The 26,091-nt window shown below is 47.8% G+C and overlaps 1 protein-coding gene across 1 annotated transcript in view; it reads right to left on the reverse strand.

The window, feature by feature from the left end:
- Window positions 1-26,091, reverse strand: part of tmem8b (transmembrane protein 8B) — a 375,967-nt gene that overhangs the window by 277,946 nt on the left and 71,930 nt on the right. Inside the window, exon 2 of the mRNA XM_071352000.1 lies at window positions 5,349-5,538. Coding sequence (XP_071208101.1) covers window positions 5,349-5,538 — 190 coding nt within the window. The remainder of the gene's footprint in view (window positions 1-5,348; window positions 5,539-26,091) is intronic.

Consider the following 26,091-nt stretch of genomic DNA (forward strand, 5'->3'; position numbering starts at 1 on the left):
TCTCTTCTCCTCTCTCCTCTCCTCCTCTCTCCTCTTAAAGGTCTGTTCTCTCATCTCTACTCTTATAGACATGCTTCCCCAGGGAATGGTTGGTTGGCCTCAGCCTGGGCCTCGTTTCTCTGACAGGTAATAACTCAAGCTGCTGCTCCCCCCCCCACTCCTCACCTCTCCATCCCTCTCCCTCTCCCCCCCCCCCCACTCCTCACCTCACCCCTCACCCACCATCTCTCCCCCCCACTCCTCACCTCTCCATCCCTCTCCCTCCCCCCCCCACTCCTCACCTCACCCCTCACTCACCATCTCTCCCCCCCCACTCCTCACCTCTCCATCCCTCTCCCTCTCCCCCCCCCACTCCTCACCTCACCCCTCACTCACCATCTCTCCCCCCCCACTCCTCACCTCTCCATCCCTCTCCCTCTCCCGCCCCCCACTCCTCACCTCTCCATCCCTCTCCCTCTCCCCCCCCACTCCTCACCTCTCCATCCCTCTCCCCCCCCCCACTCCTCACCTCACCCCTCACTCACCATCTCTCCCCTCACTCACCACCTCTCCCTATCTCTCCCCTCACTCCCCACCTCTCCCTATCTCTCCCCTCACTCCCCACCTCTCCCTATCTCTCCCCTCACGCCCCACCTCTCCCCACCTCTCCTTCTCTCTCCCTTCACTCACCACTTCTCCCTATCTCTCCCCTTACTCCCCACCTCTCCCTACCTCTCCCTCTTTCCTCCCCTCACTGTGGCCTGCTGAGATAATGTCATTCTCTCCACCTCTCTCCTCCCTCTGCCCCCTCTCTCCTCCCTCTGCACCCCTCTCTCCTCCCTCTGCCCCCTCTCTCCACTGAACTCCCCTCACTCACCACCTCTCCCTATCTCTCCCCTTACTCCCCACCTCTCCCTACCTCTCCCTCTTTCCTCCCCTCACTGTGGCCTGCTGAGATAATGTCATTCTCTCCACCTCTCTCCTCCCTCTGCCCCCTCTCTCCTCCCTCTGCACCCCTCTCTCCACTGATCTCCCTCTCTCTTCCCTGATCTCCCCCTTTCTCCCTATCTCTCCCCTCACTCCCCACCACTCCCCACATCTCCCTATCTCTCCCCTCACTCCCCACAACTCCCCATATCTCCCTATCTCTCTCCTCACTCCCCACCACTCCCCACATCTCCCTATCTCTCCCCTCACTCCCCACATCTCCCCTCACTCCCCACCTCTCCCCTCACTCCCCACCACTCCCCACATCTCCCCACCTCTCCCCTCACTCCCCACATCTCCCCTCACTCCCCATCTCTCCCCTCACTCCCCACCTCTCCCCTCACTCCCCACATCTCCCCTCCCTCCCCACCACTCCCCACCTCTCCCTATCTCTCCCCTCACTCCCCACCACTCCCCACATCTCCCCACCTCTCCCCTCACTCCCCACATCTCCCCTCACTCCCCATCTCTCCCCTCACTCCCCACCTCTCCCCTCACTCCCCACATCTCCCCTCACTCCCCACCACTCCCCACCTCTCCCTATCTCTCCCCTCACTCCCCACCTCTCCCTATCTCTCTCCTCCCTCTGCCCCCTCTCTCCCCCTCTCTCCCCCTTTCTCCCCCTCTCTCCCCTGAAGGATGATACCTGGGACTTTCATCCCAACTGGGAGGAGGCTGTGACCTCTACTGTTTCTGTGCTGTATTGTGTTATTTTAAAGAGACACCTATTTATCAGTGTTAGATCAGAGAGGAGCCCAAGGCCAGTAGAAGTGATGTTGACAACAAACAGACCAAGGCTGTGTCCCAAATGGCACCCTCACAGGGCTCTGGTCAACAGTAGTATACTACATAGGGGACAGGGTGCCGTTTGGGAGACAGACCAACCCACAGGCATAGTAGCAGAGCTCAGAGTGGCTGATTACAGGAGCTAGCTGTACAGTGTCTGTCTGGGGGGATTCTGTTCAAGATCCACTGACTTGTTCTGTCTGGGGGATTCTGGGGGATTCTGTTCAAGATCCACTGACTTGTTCTGTCTGGGGGATTCTGGGGGATTCTGGTCAACATCCACTGACTTGTTCTGTTTGGGGGATTCTGGGGGATTCTGGTCAAGATCCACTGACTTGTTCTGTTTGGGGGATTCTGGGGGATTCTGGGGGATTCTGTTCCAGATTCACTGACTTGTTCTGTCTGGGGGATTCTGGGGGATTCTGGGGGATTCTGTTCCAGATCCACTGACTTGTTCTGTCTGGGGGATTCTGGGGGATTCTGGGGGATTCTGTTCAAGATCCACTGACTTGTTCTGTATAATGACCTCATCAACCTTCCCTTCACAGTGTCTCTCAGATTGCCAATCATGCCCAGCGTGTATGTCCGCCTGCCTGTCTGCCTGTCTGCCTGCCTGTCTGTCTGTCTGCCTGCCTGTCTGTGTGTGTGATGTCTGAGACGGAGCCTGTAATTGGTTGTGTGATCGCCCAACTGTGTCGCTGTGTGTTGTCATGTAGTGTAACACAGCAAGTCAATTCCTCCACGGCCTTGTTACCGAACCACAGACAGACAGGGCTGCCAGTAAACTGATATGGAGCTGTGATCTTTGCACAATAGATCTGTTATCTATGGTGTTGGGGTCTGGGCTGTGGGATATCTGTTATCTATGGTGCTGGGGTCTGGGGTCTGGGCTGTGGGATACCTGTTATCTATGGTGTTGGGGTCTGGGCTGTGGGATATCTGTTATCTATGGTGCTGGGGTCTGGGGTCTGGGCTGTGGGGTATCTGTTATCTATGGTGCTGGGGTCTGGGCTGTGGGGTATCTGTTATCTATGGTGCTGGGGTCTGGGCTGTGGGATATCTGTTATCTATGGTGCTGGGGTCTGGGGTCTGGGCTGTGGGATATCTGTTATCTATGGTACTGGGGTCTGGGGTCTGGGCTGTGGGATATCTGTTATCTATGGTACTGGGGTCTGGGGTCTGGGCTGTGGGATATCTGTTATCTATGGTGCTGGGGTCTGGGCTGTGGGATATCTGTTATCTATGGGTCTGGGGTCTGGGCTGTGGGATATCTGTTATCTATGGTGTTGGGGTCTGGGCTGTGGGATACCTGTTATCTATGGTGCTGGGGTCTGGGGTCTGGGCTGTGGGGTATCTGTTATCTATGGTGCTGGGGTCTGGGCTGTGGGATATCTGTTATCTATGGTAATGGGGTCTGGGGTCTGGGCTGTGGGATATCTGTTATCTATGGTGCTGGGGTCTGGGGTCTGGGCTGTGGGATACCTGTTATCTATGGTGCTGGGGTCTGGGGTCTGGGCTGTGGGATATCTGTTATCTATGGTGCTGGGGTCTGGGCTGTGGGATATCTGTTATCTATGGTGCTGGGGTCTGGGCTGTGGGATACCTGTTATCTATGGTGCTGGGGTCTGGGCTGTGGGATATCTGTTATCTATGGTGTTGGAGTCTGGGGTCTGGGCTGTGGGATATCTGTTATCTATGGTGTTGGGGTCGGGGCTGTGGGATATCTGTTATCTATGGTGCTGGGGTCTGGGCTGTGGGATATCTGTTATCTATGGTGGTGGGGTCTGGGCTGTGGGATATCTGTTATCTATGGTGCCGGGGTCTGGGCTGTGGGATATCTGTTATCTATGGTGCTGGGGTCTGGGGTCTGGGCTGTGGGATATCTGTTATCTATGGTGCCGTGGTCTGGGCTGTGGGATATCTGTTATCTATGGTGCCGTGGTCTGGGCTGTGGGATACCTGTTATCCATCTGTTCAAAACTGATGCTACTCTCTGATGGGCGGCACAATGCAAGGAGAAGATGAGGAAAGTGATCTGCATTTGTTTAACTTCTGGTGTTTAAATAAATAATTGATAAGTGGCTCAATCTCTCTCTCGTTCTATTGATCTCTCTCCATCTCTCTCCCTATATTCTTTCTCTCTCTCCACACAATAACCACTCACACTGTGACGTTGTGGTCAGGTTAGATGTACTCACACAGTGACGTTGTGGTCAGGTTAGGGTTAGATGTACTCACACTGTGACGTTGTGGTCAGGTTAGGGTTAGATGTACTCACACTGTGACGTTGTGGTCAGGTTAGATGTACTCACACTGTGACGTTGTGGTCAGATTAGGGTTAGATGTACTCACACAGTGACGTTGTGGTCAGATTAGGGTTAGATGTACTCACACTGTGGTGTTGCGGTCAGGTTAGATGTACTCACACTGTGACGTTGTGGTCAGATTAGATGTACTCACACTGTGACGTTGTGGTCAGATTAGGGTTAGATGTACTCACACAGTGACGTTGTGGTCAGGTTAGATGTACTCACACTGTGACGTTGTGGTCAGGTTAGATGTACTCACACGGTGACGTTGTGGTCAGGTTAGGGTTAGGTGTACTCACACGGTGACGTTGTGGTCAGGTTAGGGTTAGATGTACTCACACGGTGACGTTGTGGTCAGGTTAGGGTTAGGTGTACTCACACTGTGACGTTGTGGTCAGGTTAGATGTACTCACACTGTGACGTTGTGGTCAGGTTAGGGTTAGATGTACTCACACGGTGACGTTGTGGTCAGGTTAGGGTTAGGTGTACTCATACTGTGATGTTGTGGTCAGGTTAGGGTTAGGTGTACTCACACGGTGACGTTGCGGTCGGGTTAGGGTTAGATGTACTCACACTGTGACGTTGTGGTCAGGTTAGATGTACTCACACTGTGACGTTGTGGTCAGGTTAGGGTTAGATGTACTCACACTGTGACGTTGTGGTCAGGTTAGGGTTAGATGTACTCACACGGTGACGTTGCGGTCAGGTTAGGGTTAGATGTACTCACACGGTGACGTTGTGGTCAGGTTAGGGTTAGGTGTACTCACACGGTGACGTTGTGGTCAGGTTAGGGTTAGGTGTACTCACACGGTGACGTTATGGTCAGGTTAGGGTTAGGTGTACTCACACGGTGACGTTGTGGTCAGGTTAGGGTTAGGTGTACTCACACGGTGACGTTATGGTCAGGTTAGGGTTAGGTGTACTCACACTGTGGCGTTGTGGTCAGGTTAGGGTTAGGTGTACTCACAAGGTGACGTTGTGGTCAGGTTAGGGTTAGATGTACTCACACGGTGACGTTGTGGTCAGGTTAGGGTTAGATGTACTCACACGGTGACGTTGTGGTCTGGTTAGGGTTAGATATACTCACACGGTGACGTTGTGGTCAGGTTAGGGTTAGATGTACTCACACTGTGACGTTGTGGTCAGGTTAGGGTTAGATGTACTCACACGGTGACGTTGTGGTCAGGTTAGGGTTACGTGTACTCACACGGTGACGTTGTGGTCAGGTTAGGGTTAGGTGTACTCACACGATGACGTTGTGGTCAGGTTAGGGTTAGGTGTACTCACACGGTGACGTTGCGGTCGGGGCAGCTGTCACCGAAGGTTCCTCCCTGTTCCTTGAAGGTGATGAGGTTCCACACAGCCACCACGGTGTCTTCAGGAACACTGAAGTGGAACAGCTCCACGCTGGCGAAGGACCGGAATGCATTCAGCTTACGAGGCGTCCGTGTAAAGTAGTCTGTTACGAAGTGACAATCTGGAGGAAAGAGAGAGAGGGGGAGGATGAGTCAGAGAAATGATTAGTTACATTTCTCCGGGCGAAGACGCACATTCTTCGCCCAGACATCACACACACGCAGGCACACACAGGGGACAGCGGGTAGAGAAATCCTTCTAATGCAGTTTAGGTGATCATCTCCTCAGATTCTAACAACCAATGATTTAATCATGTTGATGTGAGACAGCCAGCCTTCATTTCCAGCCTCGACTCTCAATCCACTCTACCCCCTGTCCCAATCAGCAGGCCAGCCTTCATATCCAGCCTCTACTCTCAATCCACTCTACCCCCTGTCCCAATCAGCAGGCCAGCCTTCATATCCAGCCTCTACTCCCAATCCACTCTACCCCCTGTCCCAATCAGCAGGCCAGCCTTCATATCCAGCCTCTACTCTCAATCCACTCCCTCCGCTGTCCCAATCAGCAGGCCAGCCTTCATATCCAGCCTCTACTCTCAATCCACTCCCTCCGCTGTCCCAATCAGCAGGCCAGCCTTCATATCCAGCCTCTACTCTCAATCCACTCTACCCCCTGTCCCAATCAGCAGGCCAGCCTTCATATCCAGCCTCTACTCTCAATCCACTCTACTCCCTGTCCCAATCAGCAGGCCAGCCTTCATATCCAGCCTCTACTCTCAATCCACTCCCTCCGCTGTCCCAATCAGCAGGCCAGCCTTCATATCCAGCCTCTACTCTCAATCCACTCTACCCCCTGTCCCAATCAGCAGGCCAGCCTTCATATCCAGCCTCTACTCCCAATCCACTCTACCCCCTGTCCCAATCAGCAGGCCAGCCTTCATATCCAGCCTCTACTCTCAATCCACTCCCTCCCCTGTCCCAATCAGCAGGCCAGCCTTCATATCCAGCCTCTACTCTCAATCCACTCTACCCCCTGTCCCAATCAGCAGGCCAGCCTTCATATCCAGCCTCTACTCTCAATCCACTCTACCCCCTGTCCCAATCAGCAGGCCAGCCTTCATATCCAGCCTCTACTCCCAATCCACTCTACCCCCTGTCCCAATCAGCAGGCCAGCCTTCATATCCAGCCTCTACTCTCAATCCACTCTACCCCCTGTCCTAATCAGCAGGCCAGCCTTCATATCCAGCCTCTACTCTCAATCCACTCTACCTCCTGTCCCAATCAGCAGGCCAGCCTTCATATCCAGCCTCTACTCTCAATCCACTCTACCCCCTGTCCTAATCAGCAGGCCAGCCTTCATATCCAGCCTCTACTCTCAATCCACTCTACCCCCTGTCCCAATCAGCAGGCCAGCCTTCATATCCAGCCTCTACTCCCAATCCACTCTACCCCCTGTCCCAATCAGCAGGCCAGCCTTCATATCCAGGCTCTACTCTCAATCCACTCCCTCCGCTGTCCCAATCAGCAGGCCAGGGAGGAGACAGAGAAACCACATCTACAGCCTCTGGTCAAAAGTACTACATTTATTACATAGGCTGCCATAGGGCTCTGGTCTAAAGTAGTGCACTATATAGGGAATAGGGTGCCATTTGCGATGCAGATACAGTCTTTCAGTAATCAGCCGTGTCTCACCACCACTGCAGCACCTCACGTCTCAGATACACAGACATCTTAAGGCTGATTTATACCCGACGGAGAAAAACGATTTGGAGTGTAGGGCAGTGTCACAATGTCATTTTTCCATCACAAAAGGGGAGGCTCCTTGTAGTGCGCTCCGACATTCCACGTACTCCCGTGCCACATGAACATTGTAACGCGCCGTATCACTCCAGCCGCGGGGCAGTGTGTAGGCAACGGAGCTAATCTGATTTATAGGATATGCATCAGATTAGCCTATTTTGCATTGATATGCAAATATCATCTCAGCATTAAACCAAACAACACTGTAGCCTTATTAGAATCCCCTCAAAAAAAGGTATTTTTGTGATTCCAGGCTATTGGTCTCTTTGAGACACAGAGTAGGTGAAGGGATGATCTCCGCATGTGTGGTTCCCACCGTGAAGCATGAAGGAGGAGGTGTGATGGTGTGATGGTGTGGGGGTGCTTTGCTGGTGACACTGTCTGTGATTTATTTATAATTCAAGGCACACTTAACCAGCATGGCTACCACAGCATTCTGCAGCAATACACCATCCCATCTAGTTTCACTTAGTGGGACTATCATTTATTTTTCAACAGGAAAATGACCCAACACACCTCCAGGCTGTGTAAGGGCTATTTGACCAAGAAGGAGAGTGATGGAGTGCTGCATCAGATGACCTGGCCTCCACAATCACCCGACCCAATTGAGATGGTTTGGGATGAGTTGGACCACAGAGTGAAGGAAAAGCAGCCAACAAGTGCTCAGCATATGTGGGAACTCCTTCTAGACTGTTGGAAAAGCATTCCAGGTGACTACCTCATGAAGCCGGTTGAGAGAATGCCAAGAGTGTACAAAGCTGTCATCAAGGCAAAGGGTGGCTACTTTGAAGAATCTCAAATATAAAATATAATTAGATTTGTTTAACACTTTTTTGGTTACTACATGATTCCACATGGACCCTCTCTTTCTAACATTATCCGCCGCCATTGTTGCAACCCCTATTACTAGTCTGTTCAATCTCTCTTTCATATCGTCCGAGATTCCTAAAGATTGGAAAGCTGCCGTGGTCATCCCCCTCTTCAAAGGGGGAGACACTCTAGACCCAAACTGTTATAGACCTATATCCATCCTGCCCAGCCTTTCTAAAGTCTTTGAAAGCCAAGTTAACAAACAGATCACTGACCATTTCGAATCCCACCGTACCTTCTCCTCTGTGCGGGTGCACCTCAGCCACGCTCAAGGTCCTAAATGATATCATAACAGCCATCGATAAAAGAGGGTACTGTGCAGCTGTCTTCATCGACCTGACCAAGGCTTTTCGACTCTGTCAATCACTGTATTCTTATCGACAGACTTAATAGCCTTGGCTTCTCAAATGACTGCCTCGCCTGGTTCACCGACTACTTCTCAGATAGAGTTCAGTGTGTCAAATCAGAGGGCCTGTTGTCCGGACCTCTGGCAGTCTCTATGGGGGTGCCACAGGGTTCAATTCTGGGCCGACTCTCTTCTCTGTATACATCAATGATGTCGCTCTTGCTGCTGGTGATTCTCTGATCCACCTCTACGCAGACGACACAATTCTGTATACATCTGGCCCTTCTTTGGACACTGTGTTAACAAACCTCCAAACAAGCTTCAATGCCATACAACTCTATATTTCATAGTTTTGAATTCTTCACTATTATTCAACAATGTAGAAAATAGTAAAAATAATGAAAATGCAATGAGTAGGTGTCCAAACTTTTGACTGGTACTGTGTATATATACATTTATTTTTTAAATAAAGACTTATTTTGTTTCACAACAAATGAGAAGTCAACATGAAAACGTCTGTTGCCCCATTGTGATTGTAGCTATTTGGGAGTCTGGACCGGCAAGGGATCGTGTTACCAAAAGGTGCACGTTGCTTCTAAAATATCAGACTCCACCCAGCGCACACAGGCACATACACACCTTACACCTCGCCTGCTTTACACTTTACACCTCGCCTGCTTTACACTTTACACCTCGCCTGCTTTACACTTTACACCTCGCCTGCTTTACACTTTACACCTCGCCTGCCTTACACATCGTCTGCTTTACACTTTACACCTCGCCTGCTTTACACTTTACACCTCGCCTGCTTTACACTTTACACCTCGCCTGCTTTACATTTTACACCTCGCCTGCTTTACATTTTACACCTCGCCTGCTTTACATTTTACACCTCGCCTGCTTTACACTTTACACCTCGCCTGCTTTACATTTTACACCTCGCCTGCTTTACATTTTACACCTCACCTGCTTTACACTTTACACCTCGCCTGCTTTACACTTTACACCTCGCCTGCTTTACACTTTACACCTCGCCTGCCTTATACCACGCCTGCTTTACACTTTACACTTCGCCTGCTTTACACTTTACACCTCGCCTGCCTTACACCACGCCTACTTCACAATTTACACTTTACACCTCACCTGCTTTACACTTTACACTTTACACCTCGACTGCTTTACACTTTACACCTCGCCTATTTCACAATTTACACTTTACACCTCGCCTGCTTTACACTTTACACCTCACCTGCTTTACATTTTACACCTCGCCTGCTTTACATTTTACACCTCGTCTGCCTTACACCTCGCCTACTTCACAATTTACACTTTACACCTCACCTGCTTTACACTTTACACCTCACCTGCTTTACATTTTACACCTCGCCTGCTTTACACTTTACACCTCGCCTGCTTTACACTTTACACCTCACCTGCTTTACACTTTACACCTCGCCTGCTTTACACTTTACACCTCACCTGCTTTACATTTTACACCTCGCCTGCTTTACATTTTACACCTCGTCTGCCTTACACCTCGCCTACTTCACAATTTACACTTCACACCTCGCCTTCTTTACACTTTACACCTCACCTGCTTTACACTTTACACCTCACCTGCTTTACATTTTGCACCTCGCCTGCTTTACACTTTACACCTCGCCTGCTTTACACTTTACACCTCACCTGCTTTACACTTTACACCTCGCCTGCTTTACACTTTACACCTCACCTGCTTTACATTTTACACCTCGCCTGCTTTACACTTTACACCTCGCCTGCCTTACACCTCGCCTACTTCACAATTTACACTTCACACCTCGCCTTCTTTACACTTTACACCTCACCTGCTTTACACTTTACACCTCACCTGCTTTACATTTTACACCTCGCCTGCTTTACACTTTGCACCTCGCCTGCTTTACACTTTACACCTCGCCTGCTTTACACTTTACACCTCACCTGCTTTACACTTTACACCTCGCCTGCTTTACACTTTACACCTCACCTGCTTTACATTTTACACCTCGCCTGCTTTACTTTTTACACCTTGCCTGCCTTACACCTCGCCTACTTCACAATTTACACTTCACACCTCGCCTTCTTTACACTTTACACCTCACCTGCTTTACACTTTACACCTCACCTGCTTTACATTTTACACCTCGCCTGCTTTACACTTTGCACCTCGCCTGCTTTACACTTTACACCTCGCCTGCTTTACACTTTACACCTCACCTGCTTTACACTTTACACCTCGCCTGCTTTACACTTTACACCTCACCTGCTTTACATTTTACACCTCGCCTGCTTTACATTTTACACCTCGCCTGCCTTACACCTCGCCTACTTCACAATTTACACTTCACACCTCACCTTCTTTACACTTTACACCTCACCTGCTTTACACTTTACACCTCACCTGCTTTACATTTTACACCTCGCCTGCTTTACACTTTGCACCTCCCCTGCTTTACACTTTACACCTCGCCTGCTTTACACTTTACACCTCACCTGCTTTACACTTTACACCTCACCTGTTTTACACTTTACACCTCACCTGCTTCACACTTTACACCTCGCCTGCTTTACACATCACCTGCTTTACACTTTACACCCCGCCTGCTTTACACTTTACACATCACCTGCTTTACACTTTACACCTTGCCTGCTTTACACTTTACACCTCGCCTGCTTTACACTTTACACCTCACCTACTTTACACCTTTCCTACCTTACATTTTACACCTCACCTGCTTTGCACTTTACACCTCAGAGTGGGGTACAGATAGACAGACAGATTACATCCTTCAGAGTGGCCTACAGACAGACAGACAGACAGATTACAGCCTTCTGAGTGGGGTACAGACAGACAGATTACAGCCTTCTGAGTGGGGTACAGACAGACAGGCAGATTACATCCTTCAGAGTGGGGTACAGACAGACAGACAGACAGATTACAGCCTTCTGAGTGGGGTACAGACAGACAGATTACATCCTTCTGAGTGGGGTACAAACAGACAGACAGACAGATTACAGCCTTCAGAGCCAACTCTGTCTAGTGCAGTAACTTCCTCTGTGCCTTTAAAACGTGGCATTCCAGCTTCCTAATAGCTCGCCAAGCCTCTACTGTATCGTTAATAATGCAGCTGTCAATCTTAGACATGCCGGCAGTGCCCTGTGTCAGAGGACTGAGAACACATTACCCTGAATAAAACAGACGTTGCCTGTACTTTCACTGTACTCTCTGACTGGGCTCCGACCACTACTTCACAGTTGTCTGCTGTTATCTGTGCTCTCACTGGGCTCCTACCACTACTTCACAGCTGTCTGCTGTTATCTGTGCTCTCTGACTGGGCTCCGACCACTACTTCACAGCTGTCTGCTGTTATCTGTGCTCTCACTGGGCTCCGACCACTGCGTCACAGCTGTCTGCTGTTATCTGTGCTCTCACTGTGCTCCGACCACTGCGTCACAGCTGTCTGCTGTTATCTGTGCTCTCACTGGGCTCCTACCACTGCGTCACAGCTGTCTGCTGTTATCTGTGCTCTCACTGGGCTCCGACCACTGCGTCACAGCTGTCTGCTGTTATCTGTGCTCTCACTGTGCTCCTACCACTACTTCACAGCTGTCTGCTGTTATCTGTGCTCTCACTGGGCTCCGTTGTCCGCCAGGACAACAACTTCTCCCTCAACGTCTGGTCCAGCAACGGTGGGTTTGTACCCATAGGCGACGTTGTTGCCCGTGATGTCTGGTGAGGACCTGCCTTACAACAGGCCTACAAGCCCTCAGTCCAGCCTCTCTCAGCCTATTGCGGACAGTCTGAGCACTGATGGAGAGATTGTGCGTTCCTGGTGTAACTCGGGCAGTTGTTGTTGACATCCTGTACCTGTCCCCGCAGGTGTGATGTTCGGATGTACCGATCCTGTGCAGGTGTTGTGATACATGGTCTGCCACTGCGAGGACGATCAGCTGTCCATCCTGTCTCCCTGTAGCGCTGTCTTAGGTGTCTCACAGTACGGACATTGCAATTTATTGCCCTGGCCACATCATGACTCCTTGCAGCATGCCTAAGGCACGTTCACACAGATGAGCAGGGACCCTGGGCATCTTTCTTTTGGTGTTTTTCAGAGTCAGTAGAAAGGCCTCTTTAGTGTCCTAAGTTTTCATAACTGTGAACCTTAATTACCTACCGTCTGTAAGCTGTTCGTGTCTTAATGACCGTTCCACAGGTGCATGTTCATTGATTGCTTATGGTTCATTGAACACGCATGGGGAAACAATGAAGATCTGTAAAGTTATTTGGATTTTTACGAATTATCTTTGAAAGACAGGGTCCTGAAAAATTGATGTTTATTTTTTTGCTGAGTTTAGTTCTACAGCTGCACCATTGAGAGCATCCTGACTGGCTGCCTCACCACTTGTTACGGCAACTGCTCGGCATCCGACTGCAAGGCACTACAGAGGGTGGTGAGTACGGCCTAGTGCATCACTGGGGCCGAGCTCCCTGCCATCCAGGACTTCTATACCAGGCGGTGTCAGAGGAAGGCCCTGAAAATTGTTGTGGCAAAATGGCTTAAGGACAACAAAGTCAAGGTATTGGGAGTGGGCATCACAAAGCCCTGACCTCAATCCTATAGAACATTTGTGGGCAGAACTGAAAAAGCGTGTGCGAGCAAGGAGGCCTACAAACCTGACTCAGTTACACCAGCTCTGTCAGAAGGAATGGGCCAAAATTCACCCAACTTATTGAGGGAAGCTTGTGGAAGGCTACCCGAAACGTTTGACCCAAGTTAAACAATTTAAATGCAATGCTACCAAATACTAATTGAGTGTATGTAAACTTCTCACCCACTGGGAATGTGATTAAAGAAATAAAAGCTGAAATAAATCATTCTCTCCACTATTATTCTGACATTTCACATTCTTAAAATAAAGTGGCGATCCTAACTGACCTAAGACAGGGAATTTTCACTAGGATTAAATGTCAGGAATTGTGAAAAACTGAGTTTAAATGTATTTGGTCAAGGTGTATGTAAACTTCTGACTTCAACTGTACACATTAAATTAACGTCTCCGTACATCTTTAAAGGCTGAGCGTCAAACTCGGAAGGGGTGAGCGACCAGGCGTTCAAACCATCCAGGTGCTTTTCATTTCAGTCATTCAGGATAAGTATGTTTTTCAGTCATGAGGAATGACAATGATTTTGTCAAAATGACTATGAAAAATATTTCTCGTCATCGTGCAGGATGTTAGAGACCTCTTATATAAAAATGTACTATATTATTGTCACGTTCTGACCTTAGTTCATTTTTTATGTCTTTATTTTAGTTTGGTCAGGGCGTGAGTTGGGGTGGGCATTCTATGTTGTTTTTCTGTTTTGTTCTGTTGTTATATTTCTATGTGTATGGTTCTCAATCAGTGGCAGGTGTCGATCGTTGTCTCTGATTGAGAATCATACTTAGGTAGCCTGTTTTCCCACTATGGGTTGTGGGTAGTTATTTTCTGTTTAGTGTTTTTGTTTGCACCTTACAGAACTGTTCGTTTGTCGGTTTGTTGTTTTTGTTCAGTATTCATTCTTTATTAAATTATTATGAATACGTACCACGCTGCACTTTGGTCCTCTTCTCCTTCCACCAACGACAACCGTTACAATTATATATATCATATTTCCACTGAGATGTATTTTGTCAGACGTTTAAGTTTGATGATCACATTCTCTCTCTCTCTCTCTTTGGATTAAAGTGTCTGCTAAATGGTATTATCACTAAGGACATGAAAATAAACATGGATGTGTTTATCAAAAGTAGTGCCATTGAAAGATAATTTCCTGCCCATCTTGTGTCATCATCATAAAAACAGATTTACAAGACGTTGGGAGTAAGCGGATGCACCTGAAAGACTCTGAAATGGTGATTTTTCTTCCTCCAATGAAAACATCAATCACTCCATTGTTCCTGCTCTACCTCGACTGGCAGTCAAGCTGCTGATATGACACCTTCATTACCTGGAAGAGATGGACACCTTCATTATCTGGAAGAGATGAAGAGTGTGCGAGTCCCAAATGACCAGGCTCTGGTCTAAAGTAGTGCACTATATAGGGAATAGGGTGCCCTTTCAGACACAGTTATTATCTGGAGGAAGTGAGGAGAGTGTCTGCTGTCTAATTGGTGCTTAGGGTGACAGGATGTGAAAGAGGTTTACGGTAAGAGCCTTTTAACAGCTGTCTGATGGAGATTTGGAGCAATACAACAATCATCTTATGGGAACATCCTGAGGTTCTATCCACAGAAGGCCTTTTTGGAACCTTATGACATACGGGCTGGTTAGGCCTGGTTATGGCTGGTTAGGGCTGGTTATGGCTGGTTATGGCTGGTTAGGGCTGGTTATGGCTGGTTAGGGCTGGTTAGGGCTGGTTAGGGCTGGTTATGGCTGGTTAGGGCTGGTTATGGCTGGTTAGGGCTGGTTAGGGCTGGTTAGGGCTGGTTATGGCTGGTTAGGGCTGGTTAGGGCTGGTTAGGGCTGGTTAGGGCTGGTTATGGCTGGTTAGGGCTGGTTAGGGCTGGTTAGGGCTGGTTATGGCTGGTTATGGCTGGTTAGGGCTGGTTATGGCTGGTTAGGGCTGGTTAGGGCTGGTTAGGGCTGGTTAGGGCTGGTTAGGGCTGGTTAGGAGAAAATAAAAAATAATACCCTGTCACGCCCTGACCTTAGTTCCTTTGTTATGTCTCTATTTTGGTTTGGTGTGACTTGGGGTGGGCATTCAATGTTTTTTGTTCTATGTTTTATATTTCTATGTGTTTGGCCGAGTGTGGTTCTCAATCAGAGGCAGCTGTCTATCGTTGTCTCTGATTGGGATTCATACTTAGGCAGCCTCATTCCCACCTGTGTTTTGTGGGTAATTATTTTCTGTTGTGTGTCTGCACGAGCCAGAACTGTGTCGGTCGTTATTCTTTGTTATTTTTGTTATTTCAGTGTTCATTTAATAAATATGGACACGTACCACGCTGCACCTTGGTCCTCTCCTTCCAACAGCCGTTACCCCAAACATGTGTTGATATTCGAACAGTTATAACGGTGACCGCAGTCATTTGGCCAATTACAGTCATCTGACCGTCACAGCTTGTCACGCCTACTCCTGCTCCCTCCCTCCGTGGCGCTCGACGTCACCGGTCTACTAACCACCGCTCCTGGCAACCCACATTGCACACACCTGCTCCCCATCGTTAAGCACACCTGCTCGCCATCGTTAAGCACACCTAGTCCCCATCGTTAGGCACACCTGCTCCCCATCGTTAGGCACACCTGCTCCCCATCGTTAAGCACACCTGCTCCCCATCGTTAAGCACACCTGCTCCCCATCGTTAAGCAGACCTGCTCCCCATCGTTAAGCACACCTGCTCCCCATCGTTAAGCACACCTGCTCCCCATCGTTAAGCACACCTGCTCCCCATCGCTAAGTACACCTGCTCCCCATCGTTAGGCACACCTGCTCCCCATCGTTAGGCACACCTGCTCCCCATCGTTAAGCACACCTGCTCCCCATCGTTAAGCACACCTGCTCCCCATCGTTAAGCAGACCTGCTCCCCATCGTTAAGCACACCTGCTCCCCATCGTTAGGCACACCTGCTCCCCATCGTTAGGCACATCTGCTCCCCATCATTAAGCACACTTGCTCCCCATCGTTAGGCACACCCGCTCCCCATCGTTACGCACACCTGCTCCCCATAGTTAAGCACACCTGCTCCCCATCGTTAAGCACACCTGCTCCCCATCGTTAGGCACACCTGCTCCCCATCGTTAGGCACACCTGGACTTCATCCCCACCCTGATTACTCTCCCTTCATATAGCCCTCAGTAGCCTCTGTCATCAGGCAGTATTGGTTTTGGTTCCGTTCAGTATGCTTTTATTGTTTTGTATTATCTTCATGCTTATTATTATTATTAAACTCATCTTCTGCACCTGCTTCCTAACTCCCTGTGTATACGTTACGAATTACTGCCTCTCAAAAATATGGAAGCAGCAGAAGTTAAGGATATATCCTAGTTGGTCGACGAACAGCAATACCTATGACACCCTGAGCAGCTCAATTGGGTACAGTAATGTATGAGGTCCTCCACGTTCTCCACCACCTCGACAACACCCGACAGGATACATCTCCAACTAGCGTGGAGATCCGCCAGGCTCTGGAGAGGGAACCCACACCTACTACCTGCTTTCTGCAGCATACCTATGTTCCCACGGAGGTAAGGAATCGGCTGTTAACCTGGGTGCACACATCTTTCGTCGCCGGACACCGAGGTATCACCCGCATTATTCAATCGATCTCCTGGTGGCCCACGTTGGCACATGACGTCAATCGCTATGTCAACTCCTGCTCCGTATGTGCCCAAACTAAATCTCCCGGGCACGCTCCAGCGGGGAAACTCCTTCCCTTCCCGTGCCTTAGCGGCCTTGGTCTCATCTGTCCATTGATTTTGTCACTGATCTCTCCTCTTCTGATGGTTTCACTACCACTACTATGGTTGTTGTGGTTCTCTAAACCCTACCGCTCTCCAGGTCACTGAGGCAGCAGGTTCCGGCACTATGGCCTTCGAGAGGACATCGTCTCCACCCGTGGCCCCTGATTCGCGTCACTGTTATGGAGAAGCTGGGGGTCACAGTCAGCCTCACTTCCGGGTACCAGCCTCAGTCCAACGGGCAGGTGGAAAGAATGAACCAAGAGCTGGGGAGGTTCCTTTGGAGTCACTTCCAGGACTGGCAGGGGGAATGGACCCGGTTCCTTCCCTGGGGAGAGTACGCCCAAAATGCACTGCTTCACTGGGTTGACCTTCTTCCAGTGTGTTCTGATATATCCGCTGGATCCGTGGACCCCGAGCCAGACCGAATCTCCTGTGGTGGACGAGTGATTTAAGTGCGCAGAGGATGATTGGAACGATGCCCACATGAAGCTCCAGCGTGCCGTCCACCGTCTGAAGAAGCAGGCAGACCACCACCACAGTGAGGCACCCGCCGTCCATCCTGGTGATCGTGTCTGGCTCTCCACCAGGAACCTTCCGCTCTGCCTGCCCTGTAGGAAGCTGAGTTTGTGGGGCCCTTCAAAGTCCTCCGGAGGGTCAACGAGGTAACAAGTCCCCACTAACTACCGAATCTCACCCTCCTTTGATGTTTCCCTCCTCAGGCCGGTGGTTCCTGGTACCCTGGCTGATGCCATCCCCTGCGACACAACTCTGCCTCCCCTGAATATAGAGGGGTCCCCCGCCTATTCTGTTAGGTCCCTCCTGGACTCCCAACGTTGTGGGGGTCAGCCCCAGTACCTAGGAGCGCTCTTGGGTGGTGGACATCCTGGACCCTAACATCATCCAAGATTTCCATCTTCACCGTCCGGACCAGCCTGCTCCTCGCCATCGGGGCCGTCCTTCTGGCTGGTTGTCGTCCTGCGGCTGGCACCGCGCATCAGGGAGGTGTACAGTCACGCTTACTCCTGCTCCCTCCTTCCGGCGCTCAACGTCGCCGGTCTACTAACCACCGGTCCTGGCAACCCACATTGCCACACCTGGCAACCATCTTCATGTTTACTACTATTAAACTCACCTTCTGCACCTGCTTCCTGACTTCCTGCGTATATGTGACACAGCCCTATACTACACAAAGGAGATATACATCTTAGGCTGTGTCTGACAGACAACACAACGTCTCAACTCTCTAGGGGGAAAGCAGCACAAGCAGCTACACTTCTTTCTGAGGCTGATTCATTCCCGACTAAAGGTTCCCTAACAAACAGACATAGAGAACCCAGTGTTAAAATGTGACATTGACAAAAGAGTTGAGAAAAAGATGTGAGGGTGAGAAAAGGGAGAGTTGACAGAGTTTTGTAACTAGGTCAGGGAGGAACAGGATGAATTGTCTGTCTGTCTTGTCTGTCTGTCTTGTCTGTCTGTCTGTCTGTCTGTCTGTCTGTCTGTCTGTCTGTCTGTCTGTCTGTCTGTCTGTCTGTCTGTCTGTCTGTCTGTCTGTCTGTCTGTCTGTCTGTCTGTCTGTCTGTGAAAGAGGGCAGGGAAAGAGGGGAGTGGTGTCCCCCCCAGAGCCAGATGAAAGCCTGCCCAGGAAGTAGAGCCTCTGATCCAGACCCACTTCTCACTCTCTCTTCTTCTGCCTTTTGGGATATCAAGAACTGTCTGGGACAAAGGGGATAGCAAAGGACTAAGGGATTTGCCTGTCCTGGCCTGTCCTGTAATGTCCTGTAATGTCCTGGCCTGTCCTGTGTGGGAATCTATCATCACACACAGAGCACGGAGGTTGTGTCTGGACTAAAAACCCAGCAGCAACAGTAGCCATAAAAACAGGTTGACAAATCCAAATCAAATCCAATGTTATTTGTCACATGCACCTTACAGTGAAATGCTTACTTACAAGCCCTTAACCAACAATGCAGTTTTAAGAAAAAAAGTGTGAAGAAAGTATTTACTAAAATAAATTGAAATTAAAAAAAATATATATATATATATGCAAAAATGAAAAAATAAGACAAATAGAAAAATAACAAGACAGAGATTGATGGGCTATGTTATGGTGCAGATGGTTGAATGTAGACTGGGACATGATATGGCAGGTTGAGGTAGGTAGGGACAGGATATGACAGGTTAAAGTAGGTAGGCACAGGAAATGACAGGTTAAAGTAGGTAGGGACAGGATATGGCAGGTTAAGGTAGGTAGGGACATGATATGACAGGTTAAAGTAGGTAGACACAGGATATGACAGGTTAAAGTAGATAGGGACAGGATATGACAGGTTAAGGTAGGCAGGGATATGATATGACAGGTTAAAGTAGGTAGGCACAGGATATGACAGGTTAAGGTAGGTGGGGACAGGATATGACAGGTTAAAGTAGGTAGGCACAGGATATGACAGGTTAAAGTAGGTAGGGACAGGATATGACAGGTTAAGGTAGGTGGGATATGACAGGTTAAAGTAGGTAGGCACATGATATGACAGGTTAAGGTAGGTAGGGACAGGATATGACAGGTTAAAGTAGGTAGGCACAGGATATGACAGGTTAAAGTAGGTAGGGACAGGATATGACAGGTTAAGGTAGGTAGGCACATGATATGACATGTTAAAGTAGGTAGGGACAGGATATGACAAGTTAAGGTAGGTAGGCACAGGATATGACAGGTTAAAGTAGGTAGGGACAGGATATGACAGGTTAAGGTAGGTAGGGACAGGATATGACAGGTTAAGGTAGGTAGGGACAGGATATGACAGATTATGACAGGTTAAGGTAGGTAGGGACAGGATATGACAGGTTAAGGTAGATAGGACAGGATATGACATGTTAAGGTAGATAGGGACAGGATATGACAGGTTAAGGTAGGTAGGGACATGATATGACAAGTTATGACAGGTTAAGGGAGGTAGGGACAGGATATGACATGTTATGGTAGATAGGGACAGGATATGACAGGTTAAGGTAGGTAGGGACAGGATATGACAGGTTATGACAGGTTAAGGTAGGTAGGGACAGGATATGACAGGTTAAGACATGTTGAGGTAGGTAGGGACAGGATATGACAGGTTAAGGTAGGTAGGACAGGATATGACATGTTAAGTTAGATAGGGACAGGATATGACAGGTTAAGGTAGGTAGGGACAGGATATTACAGGTTAAGGTAGGTAGGGACAGGACAGGATATGACAGGTTAAAGTAGGTAGGCACAGAATATGACAGGTTAAAGTAGGTAGGGACAGGATATGGCAGGTTAAGGTAGGTAGGGACAGGATATGACAGGTTAAGGTAGATAGGGACAGGATATGACAGGTTAAAGTAGGTAGGGACAGGATATGACAGGTTAAGGTAGGTAGGGACAGGATATGACAGGTTAAGGTAGATAGGGACAGGATATGACAGGTTAAGGTAGGTGGGACAGGATATTACAGGTTAAGGTAGATATGGACAGGATATGACATGTTAAGGTAGGTGGGACAGGATATTACAGGTTAAGGTAGGTAGGGACAGGACAGGATATGACAGGTTATGACAGGTTAAGGTAGGTAGGGAGAGGATATGACAGGTCAAGGTAGATAGGGACAGGATGTGACAGGTTAAGGTAGGTAGGGAGAGGATATGACAGGTCAAGGTAGATAGGGACAGGATATGACAGGTTAAGGTAGGTAGGGAGAGGATATGACAGGTCAAGGTAGGTAGGGAGAGGATATGACAGGTCAAGGTAGATAGGGACAGGATATGACAGGTCAAGGTAGGTAGGGAGAGGATATGACAGGTCAAGGTAGATAGGGACAGGAGAAATGGTGACAGATGGACAGATGAGGATGAGGAAATGGATGTCTCTATCCCTTCCACCATAACAGAGATATATCCATCTATAGGGTTTCATGAACAGTATGTACCCAGTAATAGGGATGTATAGACATAGCCCCTTGCTCCCAGGCCCGAGAGGAGAGAACACAGCAGATCAGAACAGAACAGAACAGAACAGAACAGACGGTGTGTTCCAGTACATGTTAGACCATAAATCAACAGCAGACTCAAACACTGGGAACACATAAATGATGCAGTCTGCTCTGACGGCAGCGGAGCAGCAGAGGCACCACTGCTCACAATTACGCAGACTAGGTCACAGATTTCAGAGGCTGCAAACGTCTCCTGTTGTCACCACAGCAGTACCGTGTGTGTGTGTCTGTGTGTGTGCGCGTGCGTGTCCGTGTGCGTGTGCGTGTGCGTGTGCGTGTGTGTGTGTGTGTGTGTGTGTGTGTGTGTGTGTGTGTGTGTGTGTGTGTGTGTGTGTGTGTGTGTGTAGGGAGACTGCAGAGATTGCTCTGTGTGTGAATCACAGCAGCAGAGGAGAATCCTCAAAGAGCAACCTCTATCAGGGTAGCCTGGTGACCTCACTCAGTCAACTACCTGATTCACCTGACTGGAAAGCAATCAAAGCATTGAAGTAGCCTGGTCCCATGTCTGTTTGTCCTCTGGCCAATTCCACCGCTGTTATTGTTTTGTTTGGCATGTCAATGAGTTGGCAATGAGTTGGCATGATAGCACAAACAGATTGGCACTCAGGCTAGTATTCATAAAGGCCAGCTTCCCCTTCATCAAAATGAATCACATGTTATTGGTCACATACACACATTTAGCAGATGTTCAATATCTAACTAAATGCTTGTGTTCCTAGCTCCAACAGTGCAGTAGTATCTAACTAAATGCTTGTGTTCCTAGCTCCAACAGTGCAGTAGTATCTAACTAAATGCTTGTGTTCCTAGCTCCAACAGTGCAGTAATATCTAACTAAATGCTTGTGTTCCTAGCTCCAACAGTGCAGTAGTATCTAACTAAATGCTTGTGTTCCTAGCTCCAACAGTGCAGTAGTATCTAACTAAATGCTTGTGTTCCTAGCTCCAACAGTGCAGTAGTATCTAACTAAATGCTTGTGTTCCTAGCTCCAACAGTGCAGTAGTATCTAACTAAATGCTTGTGTTCCTAGCTCCAACAGTGCAGTAGTATCTAACTAAATGCTTGTGTTCCTAGCTCCAACAGTGCAGTAATATCTAACTAAATGCTTGTGTTCCTAGCTCCAACAGTGCAGTAGTATCTAACTAAATGCTTGTGTTCCTAGCTCCAACAGTGCAGTAGTATCTAACTAAATGCTTGTGTTCCTAGCTCCAACAGTGCAGTAGTATCTAACTAAATGCTTGTGTTCCCAGCTCCAACAGTGCAGTAGTATCTAACTAAATGCTTGTGTTCCTAGCTCCAACAGTGCAGTAGTATCTAACTAAATGCTTGTGTTCCTAGCTCCAACAGTGCAGTAGTATCTAACTAAATGCTTGTGTTCCTAGCTCCAACAGTGCAGTAGTATCTAACTAAATGCTTGTGTTCCCAGCTCCAACAGTGCAGTAGTATCTAACTAAATGCTTGTGTTCCTAGCTCCAACAGTGCAGTAGTATCTAACTAAATGCTTGTGTTCCTAGCTCCAACAGTGCAGTAGTATCTAACTAAATGCTTGTGTTCCTAGCTCCAACAGTGCAGTAGTATCTAACTAAATGCTTGTGTTCCTAGCTCCAACAGTGCAGTAGTATCTAACTAAATGCTTGTGTTCCTAGCTCCAACAGTGCAGTAATATCTAACTAAATGCTTGTGTTCCTAGCTCCAACAGTGCAGTAGTATCTAACTAAATGCTTGTGTTCCTAGCTCCAACAGTGCAGTAGTATCTAACTAAATGCTTGTGTTCCTAGCTCCAACAGTGCAGTAGTATCTAACTAAATGCTTGTGTTCCTAGCTCCAACAGTGCAGTAGTATCTAACTAAATGCTTGTGTTCCTAGCTCCAACAGTGCAGTAGTATCTAACTAAATGCTTGTGTTCCTAGCTCCAACAGTGCAGTAATATCTAACTAAATGCTTGTGTTCCTAGCTCCAACAGTGCAGTAGTATCTAACTAAATGCTTGTGTTCCTAGCTCCAACAGTGCAGTAGTATCTAACTAAATGCTTGTGTTCCTAGCTCCAACAGTGCAGTAGTATCTAACTAAATGCTTGTGTTCCCAGCTCCAACAGTGCAGTAGTATCTAACTAAATGCTTGTGTTCCTAGCTCCAACAGTGCAGTAGTATCTAACTAAATGCTTGTGTTCCTAGCTCCAACAGTGCAGTAGTATCTAACTAAATGCTTGTGTTCCTAGCTCCAACAGTGCAGTAGTATCTAACTAAATGCTTGTGTTCCCAGCTCCAACAGTGCAGTAGTATCTAACTAAATGCTTGTGTTCCTAGCTCCAACAGTGCAGTAGTATCTAACTAAATGCTTGTGTTCCTAGCTCCAACAGTGCAGTAGTATCTAACTAAATGCTTGTGTTCCTAGCTCCAACAGTGCAGTAGTATCTAACTAAATGCTTGTGTTCCTAGCTCCAACAGTGCAGTAGTATCTAACTAAATGCTTGTGTTTCCAGCTCCAACAGTGCAGTAGTATCTAACTAAATGCTTGTGTTCCTAGCTCCAACAGTGCAGTAGTATCTAACTAAATGCTTGTGTTCCTAGCTCCAACAGTGCAGTAGTATCTAACTAAATGCTTGTGTTCCTAGCTCCAACAGTGCAGTAGTATCTAACTAAATGCTTGTGTTCCTAGCTCCAACAGTGCAGTAGTATCTAACTAAATGCTTGTGTTCCTAGCTCCAACAGTGCAGTAGTATCTAACTAAATGCTTGTGTTTCCAGCTCCAACAGTGCAGTAGTATCTAACTAAATGCTTGTGTTCCTAGCTCCAACAGTGCAGTAGTATCTAACTAAATGCTTGTGTTCCTAGCTCCAACAGTGCAGTAGTATCTAACTAAATGCTTGTGTTCCTAGCTCCAACAGTGCAGTAGTATCTAACTAAATGCTTGTGTTCCTAGCTCCAACAGTGCAGTAGTATCTAACGAAATGCTTGTGTTCCCAGCTCCAACAGTGCAGTAGTATCTAACTAAATGCTTGTGTTCCTAGCTCCAACAGTGCAGTAGTATCTAACGAAATGCTTGTGTTCCCAGCTCCAACAGTGCAGTAGTATCTAACGAAATGCTTTTGTTTCCAGCTCCAACAGTGCAGTAGTATCTAACTAAATGCTTGTGTTCCTAGCTCCAACAGTGCAGTAGTATCTAACTAAATGCTTGTGTTCCTAGCCCCAACAGTGCAGTAGTATCTAACGAAATGCTTGTGTTCCCAGCTCCAACAGTGCAGTAGTATCTAACTAAATGCTTGTGTTCCCAGCTCCAACAGTGCAGTAGTATCTAACTAAATGCTTGTGTTCCCAGCTCCAACAGTGCAGTAGTATCTAACGAAATGCTTGTGTTCCCAGCTCCAACAGTGCAGTAGTATCTAACGAAATGCTTGTGTTCCCAGCTCCAACAGTGCAGTAGTATCTAACTAAATGCTTGTGTTCCTAGCTCCAACAGTGCAGTAGTATCTAACTAAATGCTTGTGTTTCCAGCTCCAACAGTGCAGTAGTATCTAACTAAATGCTTGTGTTCCTAGCTCCAACAGTGCAGTAGTATCTAACTAAATGCTTGTGTTCCTAGCTCCAACAGTGCAGTAGTATCTAACTAAATGCTTGTGTTCCTAGCTCCAACAGTGCAGTAGTATCTAACTAAATGCTTGTGTTCCTAGCTCCAACAGTGCAGTAGTATCTAACTAAATGCTTGTGTTCCTAGCTCCAACAGTGCAGTAGTATCTAACTAAATGCTTGTGTTCCTAGCTCCAACAGTGCAGTAGTATCTAACTAAATGCTTGTGTTTCCAGCTCCAACAGTGCAGTAGTATCTAACTAAATGCTTGTGTTCCTAGCTCCAACAGTGCAGTAGTATCTAACTAAATGCTTGTGTTCCTAGCTCCAACAGTGCAGTAGTATCTAACTAAATGCTTGTGTTCCTAGCTCCAACAGTGCAGTAGTATCTAACTAAATGCTTGTGTTCCTAGCTCCAACAGTGCAGTAGTATCTAACTAAATGCTTGTGTTCCTAGCTCCAACAGTGCAGTAGTATCTAACTAAATGCTTGTGTTTCCAGCTCCAACAGTGCAGTAGTATCTAACTAAATGCTTGTGTTCCTAGCTCCAACAGTGCAGTAGTATCTAACTAAATGCTTGTGTTCCTAGCTCCAACAGTGCAGTAGTATCTAACTAAATGCTTGTGTTCCTAGCTCCAACAGTGCAGTAGTATCTAACTAAATGCTTGTGTTCCTAGCTCCAACAGTGCAGTAGTATCTAACTAAATGCTTGTGTTCCTAGCTCCAACAGTGCAGTAGTATCTAACGAAATGCTTGTGTTCCCAGCTCCAACAGTGCAGTAGTATCTAACGAAATGCTTTTGTTTCCAGCTCCAACAGTGCAGTAGTATCTAACTAAATGCTTGTGTTCCTAGCTCCAACAGTGCAGTAGTATCTAACTAAATGCTTGTGTTCCTAGCTCCAACAGTGCAGTAGTATCTAACTAAATGCTTGTGTTTCTAGCTCCAACAGTGCAGTAGTATCTAACTAAATGCTTGTGTTCCTAGCTCCAACAGTGCAGTAGTATCTAACTAAATGCTTGTGTTCCTAGCTCCAACAGTGCAGTAGTATCTAACTAAATGCTTGTGTTCCTAGCTCCAACAGTGCAGTAGTATCTAACTAAATGCGTGTGTTCCTAGATCCAACAGTGCAGTAGTATCTAACTAAATGCTTGTGTTCCTAGCTCCAACAGTGCAGTAGTATCTAACTAAATGCTTGTGTTCCTAGCTCCAACAGTGCAGTAGTATCTAACTAAATGCTTGTGTTCCTAGCTCCAACAGTGCAGTAGTATCTAACTAAATGCTTGTGTTCCTAGCTCCAACAGTGCAGTAGTATCTAACGAAATGCTTGTGTTCCCAGCTCCAACAGTGCAGTAGTATCTAACGAAATGCTTTTGTTTCCAGCTCCAACAGTGCAGTAGTATCTAACTAAATGCTTGTGTTCCTAGCTCCAACAGTGCAGTAGTATCTAACTAAATGCTTGTGTTCCTAGCTCCAACAGTGCAGTAGTATCTAACGAAATGCTTGTGTTCCCAGCTCCAACAGTGCAGTAGTATCTAACTAAATGCTTGTGTTCCCAGCTCCAACAGTGCAGTAGTATCTAACTAAATGCTTGTGTTCCTAGCTCCAACAGTGCAGTAGTATCTA

Source organism: Salvelinus alpinus, chromosome 19 (genome assembly GCF_045679555.1).
Source record: "Salvelinus alpinus chromosome 19, SLU_Salpinus.1, whole genome shotgun sequence".
Lineage (NCBI taxonomy): Eukaryota > Metazoa > Chordata > Actinopteri > Salmoniformes > Salmonidae > Salvelinus > Salvelinus alpinus.